At 34.3% G+C, this 16,177-nt stretch overlaps 1 protein-coding gene across 5 annotated transcripts in view; it reads right to left on the bottom strand.

Annotated features, from left to right (window-relative positions):
- PLA2G4A (phospholipase A2 group IVA) overlaps positions 1–16,177 on the bottom strand; it is a 151,813-nt gene that overhangs the window by 114,147 nt on the left and 21,489 nt on the right. For all 5 annotated transcript variants that reach the window (XM_041725655.1, XM_041725629.1, XM_041725646.1 and 2 more), the window contains one exon: positions 9,802–9,904. In XM_041725655.1, coding sequence (XP_041581589.1) covers positions 9,802–9,834 — 33 coding nt within the window. In that variant the 5' untranslated portion in view covers positions 9,835–9,904. The remainder of the gene's footprint in view (positions 1–9,801; positions 9,905–16,177) is intronic.

The raw sequence follows: 16,177 nt of genomic DNA on the forward strand, positions 1-16,177 counted from the left end.
AGAAAGAAATTACACCAATACTCTCCAATCTCTCCTAGAAGAGAGAATCAGAAGAAATAGTACCTAACTTATTTGATGAAATGAAAATTTAGGTATAAATTTTGTTAAATGTACAAAATCTACATGAGGAAGACTATAAAACCCTGATGAATGGAAAGCGATGAAGAAATAGAGAGATATCCTATGTTGATGGATAGAAGACAAAATATTGTCAAAATGTCAGTTCTTCACAAATTGATATATAAATTCAGTACAATTCCAATCCAAATCCCAGCAAGTTATTTCGTGCATATCAATATACTAATTCTAAAGTTTATATGGACAGTCAAAAGGCCCAAAAGAGCCAACACAATACTGAAGAACCAAATGGGAAAACTGATGCTACCTGACTTTAAGATTTACTATAAAGCTACAGTAAACAAAACAGTATAGTATTGGTGAAAAAATAGACAAGTAGATCAACAACACAGAATAAAGACCCTAGAAATAGACTAACACAAATATAGTCAACTGATCTTTAACAAAGGAGCAAAGAGGCAATATGACGGAAAAAAGATAATCTTTTAACAAATGGTGCTAGAACTAGACATTCACCTGCAAAGAAATAAATAAAATAATAAATTCTAGACAAAATGATACTTGCCCCTAAAAAGAGAATAAGAGCTCTTGAAAAACCAACTTAGAGCTTAGCTTTCTCTACTAAAGTGAACTCTTCAGTAATAAATATTATATGTACACATCCTCCCCAAATCATCTATACTCTTCTTTTCATACCCTAGAACTTCTAATACCACATGAGTTTTCAAAGGCCTACAAATTCCCTAATGACAAAAAATTATTAGCCATAATATTCACTATTATTTAACATGATTTTTTAAATTACTGCAAGTGTATTTATGTCAAATGTTTATTTATAACATATACCGAGGGGTGCCTGGCTTGCTCAGTCAGTGGAGCATGCAACTCTTGATCTCTGGGGTTGTGGATTTGAGCCCCACACTGAGTGGAGTGATTAATTAAAATAAAATCCTTTAAAAAATGTCCACACTATAAAAAAAAAATAACATACAGAGAGATGATAATGTCATAAGGATTCACTGAGTATGTTACATATTCTTCTAGATGCGAATTCTCATTTAATTTTTGCAACAATCCTATATAGTAGGCATTATTTGTAGTTATATAAGACTAAAGTGAGATTCTGAGAGGTTAAATAATTTCCCAGCATCTCATAGATAGTAAAAATTAAAGTTATATTAGAATCCATTCTTGTCGCCATTGTCCTCACTCTGTATATTCCTTTACTTACACAGAGACTAACACCAAACATCAATACCTTAATAGTGAAAAAAAGTTGTTTCCATTTATCAAAGTGAGTAGTTATAATCAGTCTATTATATCTGTAGTTGATCTGAAGTTCCTCTGGTAACTGAGTTACTTCCTCTATCATTCAGCTCTGTTTTAATCTGCTTTTATTTCCATTAGCCTCAACCCTGTCTTAACTATAATGAATGAAATACTTGCATACTCTTCACAGGAAATAACTGGCAATTCAACCTTCTTGGTTTTTATAAGTTAATTTTGGAAACCATAAATCTTCAGATTATCTGTAAATTATTTTTCAGAACAGGAGCGTCAAAATCACGCTCTAAGAGCTGTTAAGATTATAGTATCTATAAAGTAAGTACAAACTCTTGGAGTAAAATATTTAGTGTTAATCAAGAACTATCCAAATATCTTTTGATAATTCTCTTGTTTCCTGGGGCCAGTATCACATATAAATTCAAACTAGTATGGATGAGGCTAGCTTTCAACTTGGATAGGAGACTTTTGGTTATGTCTCAGAGGTGGTACCAAAGGAAATGATATTATTGACTCCACAACCATTGTTCTCTGAGGAAACTAATGACTCAGCACAATGGTAGCTGGCAAAAAAGAGATGCCATATTTCAATTGAGATGTCAAATATTAGCTCAATACACTGACTCAGCCACAAGATTAAGCTTTGCCTTCAGGTCTTGGATTACCTTTCTTGAGTGTCTTTTTTTCATCCCTAATCTTTTCCACAGTGAAAATCACAACCCTTTTTCTTTTCACAATTACAATTTCCCAGTCATTAGGAAAATAGCTACTGCATTAAATTCATTCTGGAGAATTATATTACCATCTATAACTAAAATGATTGGGCTTTGGCAAAAAGAACCAGTCAGCTTGTACAAAATCAATTTGATGATTGTTCTAACCTGTTGAAAGTTCTGCTGTTACAAAGAAGAACCAAAGAAACAATCATAAAATAAATCTGATGGAAGAGGAGGAAGATTCTGCATGCAAATAAATATCTTTCTTTCTCTTCTTAACTGCCATTGCCTAACTTTAACTCAAACTAAAACCAGTCTGTTAGTATGATAAAGACTGGAGAATCTCATTTACTGAACCCAGAGATTGCAATCATCACTATCAGCAACAGACAATTTCAGACAGATCTCAGAAATGTTTTTAAAAGAATTGCTGCACGGATGTCATCTAAGAGTTAGGATAGTTTTTTGTTTTTTTTGTTTTTTTTTTTTGTTTTTTTTAGATAAGATACCTATTTTTAGTTTCGTTTCCTGGTGTGGAGTTTCATTCTAAAACTTTGAGAGGCACAGGTATTGTGTTACTCTTTTTTTTTTTTTTTTAAGAGCGTCCAGTTTATCTACTAAAAATCTATAATGCTACCTAAACTTGCTTTGAGAATTCTCAGTCATGGATTGCCATAAGCACAAATTATCCTAATGTCCCAAACACGTAATTTGTCAAAGAATTTGTTAGCTCTAGCAGAGCTAGATTCTCTTCTTTCTTTCTTTCTTCTTTCTTTCTTTCTTCTTTCTTTCTTTTTATTTATGATAGGCACACAGTGAGAGAGAGAGAGAGAGAGGCAGAGACACAGGCAGAGGGAGAAGCAGGCTCCATGCACAGGGAGCCCGACGTGGGATTCGATCCCGGGTCCCCAGGATCGCGCCCTGGGCCAAAGGCAGGCACCAAACCGCTGCGCCACCCAGGGATCCCTAGATTTTTCTTTATTAAAAGAAAATCATAATCAGAAATAAGACTTGAGTTTCTTCTCTCTAGTGAACAGGAAGCTTTCCCCACTTACACAATAAATATATATCAAATACAGTAATAACATATCATAATAAATGATTACTGAGACTGCTTTAGCAGAAAACTAGTACAAAAAAAATTGATAGTGACATAGTTTGCATCTAAAATAGTCACTTAATGGCATATTCACCATAAACTTATAGTGACTACAACATCTCCAAGATACCTAAAATTCAAGTCACTCAAATTTTTAGCACCTAAATCTTATTTTCTAAAAATATTTTATTATTTGAAAGACAGAACACAAGCAGGGGGAGGCAGACGTGCAGAGGAAGAAGAAGAAGCAGACACTCTGCTGAGCCGGGAGCCTGATGTGGGGCTTGATCCCTGCACCCTGGGATGATGACCTAAGCCAAAGGCAGGCATCCCAGGGGGAATTCCACTTGTAATAATGGTAGATTAAACAGTCATAAGATACTTCCTACATAAATACTTCTCACAAAAAATAACTAAAAACTGAGTAAGTTTTTACAAAATAAATAAAGATTTTCTAAAAAGTGACTATGACTGACCTCAGGGTGCTCAGATCAAACATTACTTCTGGGTGTGAGTCTGTGAGGGTCTTTCCCAACGAGATTAAATTTGAATCAGTGACTCAGAAAAGCGGATGGCATTCCCCAGTGTGGACTGGCACCCTCCAATTTGTCTAGGGCCTGAATAGAACAAGAGGGATTTGCCTCTTTTCTTCCAGTCTTACTGCTCAAACTGAACTGCCTCATTTCACCTTCTGATGTTGGATGGCTATTCTATTTATACCATTAGCCCCCTGGGTTCTGAAGCTTCCTGTAGTGGACTGAATTATACCCCTGTCTTTCCTGGGTCTCCAGTCTGCAGATGGAAGACTGTATGACTTTGCAGCCTTCATAACCATTTGAGACAAGTCTTCAAAATAAATCTCCATGTCTAGATTGACCTGCTATGGTCTGAATGTTTGTGTTCTTCTAAATTCGTATGTCGGAATCCTCACCCCTCAAAGATTACAAGATAAGAGCTCTGGTAAGTGTAAGGAACTCTCAGGAATGGATTAGTGCCTTTATTAAAGAGAATCTAGACAGACTCCTTGCCTCTTCTACCTTGTGAGGACAGAGTGGCTGCAAACCAGGGAAGAAAGCCCTCACCAAATGCAACTATGCTGGTGCCTTGATCTTGGACTTCCCAGCCTCCAGAACTCTGAGCAATAAATTTCTGTTGTTTAGAAGCTAAATTAAGATTCTATCTCCCTCTCTATTTCCTCTTGATTCTGTGTCCCTAGAGAACATAGAATAACATAGCAGCAAAGAACTAACACAATAGAAAGGCCTTAAGTACCAGGGAAGAGATCAAAAAGCCAAAGAAAGCACAAAAAACCTAGAGTGGTAAGCACAGTTTTGCTGCAGGAGCATTTCGTGATCCAGAGACGAGGTAGCTGAGACTGAGCAGCCTTGAGAGAGTGTGAGCCTTCTAAGGATTAGGATCCTAGTAAACCACCCTCCTGTTTTAAGTCGAAAATTCCATAGACTGCACCTTAAAGAATAACTGGTATCAGGGAAAGGTTAGAAGCTATCACTAACCATCCTCTTTTTCACTTTTGTACAAAACAACAACAAATACGCTATTTGCCATAAAAATTCATTATTAGTTTTGCATAGTGCTAGGCTTTTGCTATAGGAGTTTGCCACCTTTATGTTTTTTGTTGTTGTTGTTGTTGTTGTTTTTTATTTCTCAATAGCAGATGTCCCTTGGCTGGAAACAACTTTCTTTACTGTGTCTAGAGAATACTTTATACACATAATAACTTATTATTTCTAAGAACCTTATGAAGCAGACACAGCAGGTACTATTCATACCCTGTTTTCCACAAGAAGGAGCTAAAACTCAGTTTAAGTGCTCATGAGCACGTAACTGAAGACAGGAACTACCACTAGAATACTAGTTCTTTGATTACTTACCCAGTGTTGCTCACCCCCCACTATGTTACTGTAATAATCAAGAATAGTATATTTCTACCTTCTTGGTAAAATTTCCAGTCACCCCACAAAGATGTTTTTTCAAAAGGCTCCTGTATTTTAGCAGGCATTCATGTTAGCCTACCCATGTGGTTGGCTGTCTAATGTGAAGACAACCTTAGTTTCTGTGGATGTGGGACAGTGGCCCTCCATTGCTAATAAGTGGTGGGAAGAGGTGTGGATTCTTTTTCACTCCAGGGAAGTGACTCATTTGCAGAGCAAAAAGATGGAAATTTTTATAAATGATTTATACTTGACCTATCCTTGTAAAATTGGTCCAAGAGAATTTCAATAAATCCTGGAGACATAAACATCCTTCAGGCTAAGAAGTTATTCACAGTGACTCTAATCATATGGAAACTGAATTCTGAGATATGTTTATCACTCCATTTTGTACCAAGTTCCTAAAAGCCAGCCCTGGAAGAAAGAGAACCTGCTGGCTGTCAATTGCTGCATCAGCCCATGGGATTCCCCAACATGTCACTGCATCACAGGTGTAGTGAAAATAAGGCCTATCTTGTGTGCCTTGAGGCACAAAAAAAAAAACAAACTCTTAGGGATCCCCAATTAAAAGTGCTATAAATGTCCCACTCTGACGCTGGGAAAGGTAACAAAACCTGTGATACAGATCTGTGGTTTGCATGCTTCATCATATCACGATGCCACATAGGCAATTACTATGTCCTAAATATTTAGCTCTAGCTCAAATTTGCTAGAAAAGGTGACAGCAATGAGTTTTAACATATCCAGAAGCAGTTTGATTTTTAAATAAACTCTGCCATGTTAAAAGGAGAAATTAAATGGCCAGTTCACAAGGTCATCTGACAAGTGATGTGTGGGGACTGTAGAGTGGTCACTAATAAGACCTGGTCAGATTTAGGTAGGAGAGTGAAGGACATTTGAAATGAGGATATTCTTTGAAGTGTATTATACTCCAACCATACTGAACTTTCATTTTCTTAAGTGAGCTTTCTCATCTCCAGACTACCTCACATTTGCTTTTTTCCAATCCAGAAAAGAAGTAATGTTCTCCCTCTCCACTTAACTTGTACTAAACCGTCAGGTCTATGCTTATACGTCACTCCCACTAGGAATTTCAGGAGGATTCCTATTATTAGTTATTCATGTTGTATATTCCCAGAATAATCTTCATTGTCTCTAATCAGAGCCCTTTCTAAAAGTATGGTTAGTGTTAGATAAATGGTTTTTCTGCTAGCCATAAGGTCAGTTCAGGGAATATGTCTGACACAATTTTGCAACCCCAGTACCTATTCACAACTGACAGGGAGTGGTACACAATGGGCAAACAATGAATAATTTTAAGTGCTCAGGGAAAAAATAAAATAAAATATTTTTATAGGCAGAATGAATTGAAAGTCCAAATGTTAGCATTCAAAATTATTGTTGGTCTTTGTCTTAAGCTCAGGGTTATAGACCTTAACCTTACCTTCTTCTTCCTTTTCAGTTCTTAGTGCTGAATTTCATGCTAAAGTTTAAGAATGCACACATTGATTAAATTCTCTGAGAGTTATAGAAATTCATAACTTGTCTTGAGGTGGTGGGGTGAGAAAGAAATTAATCTGCACATAACATATAGAAACTTCATTTATATCAAAAAACAATTTTATTTCATTGTTTAAATGCATGTATAGAAAACCATAATTGTGGAAAGTAGGATATTGTTTCAAAAAACAAAGATCATCTCATTTTAAACTCTGATTATATGCTTTTCACAAACATCACACCTTAAATATAAGGAAAAGTATAAATTTGAACATAAAAGGATGCACACACTAATCAAAGAAATTGGAAAGGGTCAAAATAATAAAAGACAAAGTAAAATTTAATCTAGGAACAAAAGTTGTTATTAGAGATAAAAAAAGGACTTACAATGATAAAACATCAATTAGACAGAAAAATATATCATCCAGAAGTTATATGAACTAATAACATATCTTCAAAATCCATAAAGCAAAGGTTGAAAATGAAACATATTGTTGTACATGGAACACTTAGCAAAATAGACAATATGCTAGGCCAAAATTATGTATAAATATATTACAAACAACAGAAAATCATGCAGAGTATGTTTTCTGAATGTACTGGTATTAGATTAGAAATCAAAGACAATTGTTTGAAAATTAATATACAACGTGTCTAAGTATCCCATGAGTCAAAAGACAGATGAAATAAAAATATTTTTCAGTTAGCAATTATGAAAATATGGTATTTCCAAACCTATGTGCTACACCTAAAATAGATGGTCTACAATTAATAAAGCTTGAAAGATAAATATTTAAAAATTTAAAAGGAAGAAATAAAATTGGCATTATTCACAGATAACAGTAATGTATAAGTTGAAAATCCAAAAGAATCTACAAACTATTAAAATTAATAAAGAAATTCAGTAAATTTACTGGATCTACAAAAATCAATTGTATCTTGATATGAATGCAAACTAATTGGAAAATAAAATCTATAAACAATGACACTAAAACATCAACTATCAAGAAATACAGTTAAAAAAAGATATATAGTAATCCCTCTTTAGCCTCAGGGAATACATTCCAAGCAACCTCCCTGCCACCCCACCATGAATGCCTGAAACTGTGGATAGTACAAACTCCCTGTATACTGTTTTTTTCCTATACACGCATACCTACGATAAAATTTAATTTCTATATTAGACACAGTAAGAAATTAAATAACTAATAATAAAATAGAACAACTATAACAATATACTGTGATAAAGGTTAAGTGAATGTGCTCTCTCTCTCAAAGTATCTTGTATTGTACTCACACTCCTTCTTGTGGTGATATGAGATGATAAAATGCCTAGGTGATGAGATGAAGTGAGTGAACGACACAGGCTTTGTGAGGTAGTAGTGTTAGGTTACTATTGACCTTCTGAAGATATGTCAGAAGGAGGATCATCTGCTTCTGTATAAAGTCTGACCACGAGTCACTGAAATTGCAGGTGTGGGGGTGGGGGTGGGGAATACTATAAAAGATTTCATACTGAAAACTACAATACACTCCTAAGAGAATTAAAGATAATCATAATAACATTAGTTTTGGATTAGATTCATGGGATATTAATGGGTGGGAAGATTCAACATTATCATATCATCTCTCCCTTAGTTGGTCTATAAAATCATTATAGTGCCAATAAAAATTTCAGTAGTTTTGTGTATGTGTGTGTGTAAATTGACAAACTAATTATAAAATATATGATACATCTCAAAGATACAGAAATTAAGGTAGATCTATTATACAATCAACATTATATAACAAAGCCTAATAGACCAACAGAACAGTATAGAAATCAAGCTACACACATAAGGCTGCTTGATTTACAGTAGGGGCACCACTGCCATTCAGTGAGGAGATGATAAGTTATCAGGGGACTAGATAGCTTGTAGTATATTCGGATAAGGAAATATCACATGGCAATGTAAAAGGGTAGAATTCTGCTGCTTTATAACAACATGAATGAATCTCATGGATTATCTACATGAAGGCCAAAAACAGGCAGCGCTTATCTATGGTAAAAGAAGTCAAATATTGGTTACCTTGTGGAGTCTATTGATTGGAAAGGACATAAGCAACTCTTCTGGGTTACTTTTAATGCTGTGTATTTTTATCTGGATGATGGTTTCATGAGCGGAATACATAGGTTCATCCATCAAGCTGAACAACTAAGATTTATGCACTTTATATATGTTATACCTCAATTAAAAAAAAAAAAGGTCCAAAAGAAAGAGCAGCTTACAAAGAAAAGTTCTTGAGAAGGAACCAATTGCAAGAAAACAGGAAACAGAAACAGAGAAATCTGAAAATTGAGAAGAGTTTTAAGAAGAGAATGACCAGTGGAGGTTGGGGAAGGTTGGGGTGGGGTGTTGGTGTGCGGGTTGTGGTGGTTACTGAAGGGTCCTTTGAATTCAGCACCAAAAGAGGCCCCTGAGGAGGCTTTTTTTGTGAATTGGAAAAGCTGAGTCCAGTTTTTAATGATCTGAGTTATGAATAGAGCACAAGAAAACACTAGAAAACAACTGTAGTATGTTAATCCTTGCTCTCCATGTAGGGACAGAGAAAGGATGGTAGCTAGAGAAGGATGTAGGGTAAGAGAACAAGTGCTTCATTTTAAGTAATAATAAGACTCTGGATTGTTCCTTAATATCCATAAAAACTATTTCCAGTCCAAAAACCTAACTAGATCTCAAGTCGAATTCAGCAAAGAAATCCCTGTTTTTTCAATCAGAAAAGAAGGTGTATACTTCCAATTAAGTTTTGAAAAATACATACTAAAATTTGAAGTTACTCTTGACTATAAACTAACCACCTATTGGTTTAAGCATAGCAAAGAGAAAGTTTACAGAATGCTTTACCCTGGCAACACATATCAAAATATAGCCTTCAATTCAATAATTCTTTTATTAGTAGTAAGGGTAGAACATCCATAGACAGATCATTGCTAAGTGGTAACCTCGTTTTTTATCGTTCCATGGAAGTTCTGTATTGTTACACATGTTTTGGCATTTTTTTCCCCTCCAAGTATCTCAGGTTCTGGATTTGTCATAGACTTTTACTTTATTAGCCAATGCTACCAATACTCATGCACAGAAGTATACCTCCCTCCCTCCCAGAAAGGACATATAAACAGTAAGTGACTTACTATAATGTGCTGATAAGGATCTATAAATGACATTTTGGTTTTAATTACAGGAAATCTCTTCACACTTCAAAGGTCTTCTCTGGCACTCAAGCTTCTTTAAAACCTACAAAATAAACAATCACTATTGTTAAGCTTCCTCTTGGATGCAGTTCTAAGATTTAAATTATGATAAATATGAATCTTAGGAAGTAAAAGTCCACCCAAGGGAACCAGATAGACTGAGTTCCCAATTGTTTACATGACCGAGTATACACACATAACTTAGGGAAAGGGTAAACATATTTTGATAGTACAGCTAAATTTCCATATTTATTTGTTCAAATTTATTCTGTTAGTAGTTATTAGGAAACTCCAGATTTTTTTTTTTTTGCATTGGCCAAGTATTTCATGAGACATTCCTTGAACTTACAAAAAAATTAAAATTATTTTTGTACTGTTTCTCATTAAAAAGCCACATGTCATTGTTTTCTCAATTGGGCCAGTGTTACACAAATTCATAAGAAAGGAACATTTTTTACCTTAGCTATTTGTTAAGAACTTTAAAGATACATTCATGTTGAATTTCCACTTCAGCGCTGATATATTTTAAAAAGTTTACTCATTCTAAAATACCAGTTTAATCTGGAAGCAGTTAAAAAGGAATGAAAAATATGAAAAAATAATGAAAAAGTACTTTATATACTTTGCTTTCTTCTACAATTATTCTATAGTATTTAAAATTTTTAAAAAATATTCAATAAACATTTTGTTCTTCCATCATAGATATTTTCCCCTCAACATATACCTAAATGTTAGTATTCTATATGTGTCACATCTAATTTGGAACACCTTTTCAAATGTCTTTGTTGTTTATGATAAATACATAAATTCTAAAACATTTTTATTTCAGAATAAAATGTATTAAAAATTTTTCAAATGTTTCTTTTCTTTTTAAACATCACATTTCTAAAGTTATACAAAATAACTCATGGTTAATTTTACAAATATGAACTATGGAAACAAATCAAGAATAAAATATAATCACGATTTTATTTTGATGTGTAGCTTTCCAGACTATCCAATGCATATTCATATATTTAAAGTAAAAAGGAAAAGAAAGGATTTGAATTTTGTTTTTACACAAATGCGATCTCATGAAGTGCCTTTGAATTTTTAAATTCACTTCATCATTTTCTAAGCAAAAAGAATAGCATCTATTTATTTATTCCTGCCTTTATTTTTAAAGGCTTAATATTTTTTAGAGCAATTTTAAATTCACAGCAAAATTGAGAGGAAGGTACAGAGATCTCCCCATATACTCTCTGCCCCTCAGCCCCACATGCAGTGTCTCTCTCCTTACCAACATCCCCTACTATAGTGGGACGTTTGTTACAACTGATAAACCTGCACTAATACATCATCATCACACAGAGACCATAGTTTATCTTAGAGTTCACTCTTCCTGTTCTACATTCTATGGGTTTTGACAAATATATAATGACATGTATCCATTATTATGGTATCATAAGAGTATTTTCACACCGTAAAAAATCTTTGTCTATTCTTTCCTCCTTATCTTTCAAGCCCTGGCAATCACCTATCTTTCTACTTGTCTCCATTGTTTTGCTTTTTTTCAGAAAGTCACATAGTGGCAATAACATAGTATGTGATTTTTCACATTGGCTTTTTCAGATTTTCAGATTGGGTTCTTTCACTTAGTAATATGTATTTAATACATTTTCTCCATGTCTTTTCATGGCTTGATAACTCTTTTTTTTTTTTTTAGATCTGCATAATATTACATGGTCTGGATGTACCACAGTTTATCCATTCACCTACTGAAGAACATCTTGGATGTTTCCAAATTTTAGCAATTGTGAACGAAGCTGCTATAAACATCTATGTACAACTTTTTCTGTGGACATAAGATTGATTTCATTTCCTTTGGGTAAATATCAAGTGCCAAATATATTCTTCTATATGCTGAATCAAATAGAAGAATATGTTTCATTTTATAAGAAACCACCAAACTATCTTTCAGGGTGTCTGTACCATTTTGCATTCCCACCGGCAATACTCAGCAGTTCTGTTGCTCACATCCTCACCTACAGTGTATGTTGTCAGCAGTCTAGATTTTGGCCATTCTAATAGGTATACAGTGGAATCTCACTGCTGTTTTAATTTGCATTTCCCTGATGACATATGATGTGATCTCCTTTTCATATGTTTATTTGCCACCTATCTATCTTCTTTGGTGAAGTGTCTGTTAAGGTCTTTTGTCCATTTTAAAAATCAGGCTGTTTGTCTTCTGTTAAATATTAAGAGTTCTGTATATTTTGGATAATAGTCCTTTTTCACATGTGTCTTTTGCATTTTTTCTACCACTCTGGCTTCATTATTTGTAATATGAAAACCATGAAGCTATATTATAAGAAAGATAAAAATCACTCATAGTTCTCTATTTAAAAATTGTATAAAATGAAAATCTCCTTTCTTCCTTGTTCTGGTTCATCAAGAATCATTAATTTTACTAGAAAAAATATTTTTTAAATAAAACATTTCTTTTAATCACTTACTTTGTAATTACTAAAAGTTGACTTCTATCTTCTTATAATGTACTGTTTCATCTTGATGAAAATGTACATTTCCCCTATATTACCACCCTCTAGAAGTGAAGCAATTTCTTAACAGAATTCTTCTTTCAAATACATGATAGGCCATATGAAGCTCCTAGACCCAAGAGCAGGAAGCCTTTATGTTGCTGCATCACTGGTGATTCCTGAGAATTCCCTTTCCAGAAGCTGAAAAGTCCATATGCTTGTACAGTAATGCCAAGATACTATCAGGGATACAATGCCTGAGGGAAAATCATATTATTTTCTTCATCGAAGCAGCATAATTTGGTCAAAATACCACTGGATATGGGATTAGAAAGACCTCAATTCAAACTTCAGTTTCACATTTTAAGATCCAGTGTATTCCACCATAAATGGGAATAGGACTATGAATGTACTGTATGTTGTAGTGAGGACTAATGAATTAATTATGGTGAAAGGTGCCTGTAACATAGTAAATACTCAATGCATGCAGGCCTTCCTTCTTTAAAAATTTTTTTAAGTTCTGTTTTAATTTCAGTTGGTTAACATGCAGTGTTATATTAGTTTCAAGTTTACAACAAAGTGATTTGGCAATTCCATACATCACAGGTCCTCATCACCACAAGTCTACACCTTAATCTCCATCACCTATTTCACCCATCCACTACCCCACCTCCCCTTTGGGGACCAACAGTTTGTTTTCTATAGTTAAGTCTGTTTTTTTGGATTGTCTTTCTCTCCCTCTTTCTCCCCTTTACTCATTTGTTTTATTTCTCAAATTCCACATGTGAGTGAAATCATACGGTATTTGTCTCTGACTTATTTTGCTTAGCATTATACCCTCTAGCTCCATCCATGTAATTGCAAATGATTTCATCCTTTTTCATAGCTGAATATTCCATTGTGTGTATGTGTGTATACACACACACACACACACACACACACACACACACCAACTTCTTTATCCATTCAAAAATTGATGGACACATGGGCTGCTTCCATATCTTGGCTATTGTAAATGCAATAAAAATGGGGGCACATGCATCCCTTCTCAGGGCATGAGATGAAGCCCCACAGTGGGCTCTGCTCTAGGTATGGAGCCTTCTTAAGATTCTCTCTCTCCTTGTCTCTCTGCCCCTTCCCTAAGATCATGACTTGAGCCAAAATCTAAAGTCAGATGCTTAACCAATTGAGCCACTCAGGCACCCTGAGAAGTTCTTTATGTATTTTGGATACTAACCCTTTATAGCATATGTCATTTGCAAATTTCTTCTCCCATTCTGTAGGGTACCTTTTAGTTTTGTTGATTGTTTGCTGAGCTATGTACAAGATTTTTATTTTGATGAAGTCCCAGTAGTTTTTGCTTTTGTTTCCCTTGCCTCAGGAGACTTATCTAGAAAGAAGTTGCTATGGCCAAGGTCAAAGAGTTATTGCATGTGTTCTTCTCTGGGATTTTTATGGTTTCAGGTCTCACATTTAGGCCCTTAATCCATTTTGAATTTATTTTTGTGTCTGGTGTAAGAAAGTGGTCCAGTTTTCCCAGCACCATTTACTATCCTTTTCCTATGGGATACTCCTTCCTGTGGGTTTTTCATATATGGCCTTTATTATGTTGTGGTATGTTCCCTCTAAACCTACTTTGTTTTTTAAAAAAAAATTTTTTAAATTTATTTATGATAGTCACACAGAGAGAGAGAGAGAGGCAGAGACACAGGCAGAGGGAGAAGCAGGCTCCATGCACTGGGAGCCCAACGTGGGATCTGATCCCGGGTCTCCAGGATCGCGCCCTGGGCCAAAGGCAGGCACTAAACCGCTGCGCCACCCAGGGATCCCTAAACCTACTTTGTTGAGGGTTTTTATTACGAATGGATTTTGTACTTTTTCTGTAGCTATTGAAATGATCACATGATTCTTATCCTTTCCTTATTGATGTGATCACACTGATTGATTTGAGATTATCCTTTCCTTGTGGTAAATTTTTTAATATAATGTTTTTTATTTATTTTAATATTTTATATTAATATTAATATTTTAATATTTTAATATAATGTTTAATATAATGTTAATATAATGTTTAATACAATGTTGGATTTGGTCTGTTAGTATTTTGTTGAGGATTTTTGTATTTTTGCTCCATGGGGATATTGCCCTGTACTAAAAAATTGTATCTGGTTTTGCTATTAGGATAATGTTGGCAGGATAATGTTTGGAAGTTTTCCTTCCTCTTCTATTTTTTGGAATAGTTTGAAAATAAGTATTAATTCTTTAAAAGTTAGGTGAAATTTTTGGTAAAATTTGCCTGTGAAGCCATCTGATCCTAGACTTTTGTTTGTTGGGAGTTTTTGATTACTGATTAAGTTTCCTTGCTGGCTATCAGTCTTTTCAAATTTTCTGTTTCTTCCTGGTTCAGTTTTGGTCATTTATGTTTCTAGGTATTCATCCATTTCTTTTAGGTTGTCCAATATGTTACAATATTATGAAAAACTGTATGCTAATTGTTTATAATTCTGTGGTGCTGGTTATTTCTCCTCTCATTTGTGCTTTTTGTTTATTTGGGTCCCTTCTCTTTTCTCCTTGATGAGTCTGGTGTCTGTGTAAACCTTGATGAGGTTTATCAATTTTATTGATTTTTTTCAGAGAACCATCTCCTGGTTTCATTGATCTGTTCTATTGTTTTCTTAGTTTCTGTATCATTGATTTCTGCTCTAATCTTTACTATGTACTTCCTTCTGTTAGTTTTAGATTTGGTTTGTTGTTCTTTATTCTAGCTTTTCAGGTACAAGGTTAGGTTGCTTGAGATTTTTCTTGCTTCTTGAGGTAGGCCTGAATTGCTATAAACTTCTCTCTTAGACCCACTCTTGCTGCATCCCAAAAGTTTTGAAACATTGTGCTTTTATTTTCATTTGTTTCCATGTACTTTTTTTATTTCTTCTTTTATTTCCTGGTTGACCCATTCATTGTTTAATAGCATGTTATTTAACTTCCATGTATTTGTGGTCTTTTCAGATTTTTTTCTTGTGGTTGACTTCTAGTATCCTAGTGTTGTGGTCAGAAAGGATACATGTAGGATAAGCATAAAGTAACCTTGAGGTGGCAATAACTACAGCCTAGCCTGGTACTTCACACTCACATGTTGCAAAAGCAACAACACTATAATTAATGTCGAGAGTTGGAAAGGAATCTTGAAACTCACTCCCCTACAAAAATATTTCCAGTGGTTTCTTATTCCTTTATTCTAAAATTAGAAATCTTTCTATTTCATATCTATTGTGTGGCTTTCATACCTATTTATGCCATCCAAAGTAGGAAAACCTTTTCATATCACAACACACACACATAAACAAAATAATGAAACAAATTTGATTTGACAGTTTTACAAAGAACTGTATATCCTAAGAAAGTATATCCTAAGAAAGTATATCCTAAGAGTATATCCAGTTCTATTCATGTGTTTATCTATTCTATTTCTATTATATCTATCTATTCTATTTCATGTGTTTAAATATGATAGTAGCTCACTAAATTCATTTCATGGCCTGCCAATGGAAGTTTGAAATTAATGGTCTCATGACTTCAAGATGATTTCTATCAACTCCCTCAGTCTTATCCCTCCATCCTTCCCTTTTCTTTCTATGTTATGGCCATACTGTTTTCTTTCTTCAGTGGTGCCATACTCTTGCTCACTCACAGCTGTAACCTACCACTTCTCTCCATCCATTTATTCAACAAATATTTAAGGCATAACTCCTATGTATCAAAAACTATTCCAGTGTCTGGAGAGGCAAAAGTGAAATAAGTTA

The sequence above is a fragment of the Vulpes lagopus genome, chromosome 1, assembly GCF_018345385.1.
Source record: "Vulpes lagopus strain Blue_001 chromosome 1, ASM1834538v1, whole genome shotgun sequence".
Taxonomy (NCBI): Eukaryota; Metazoa; Chordata; class Mammalia; order Carnivora; family Canidae; genus Vulpes; species Vulpes lagopus.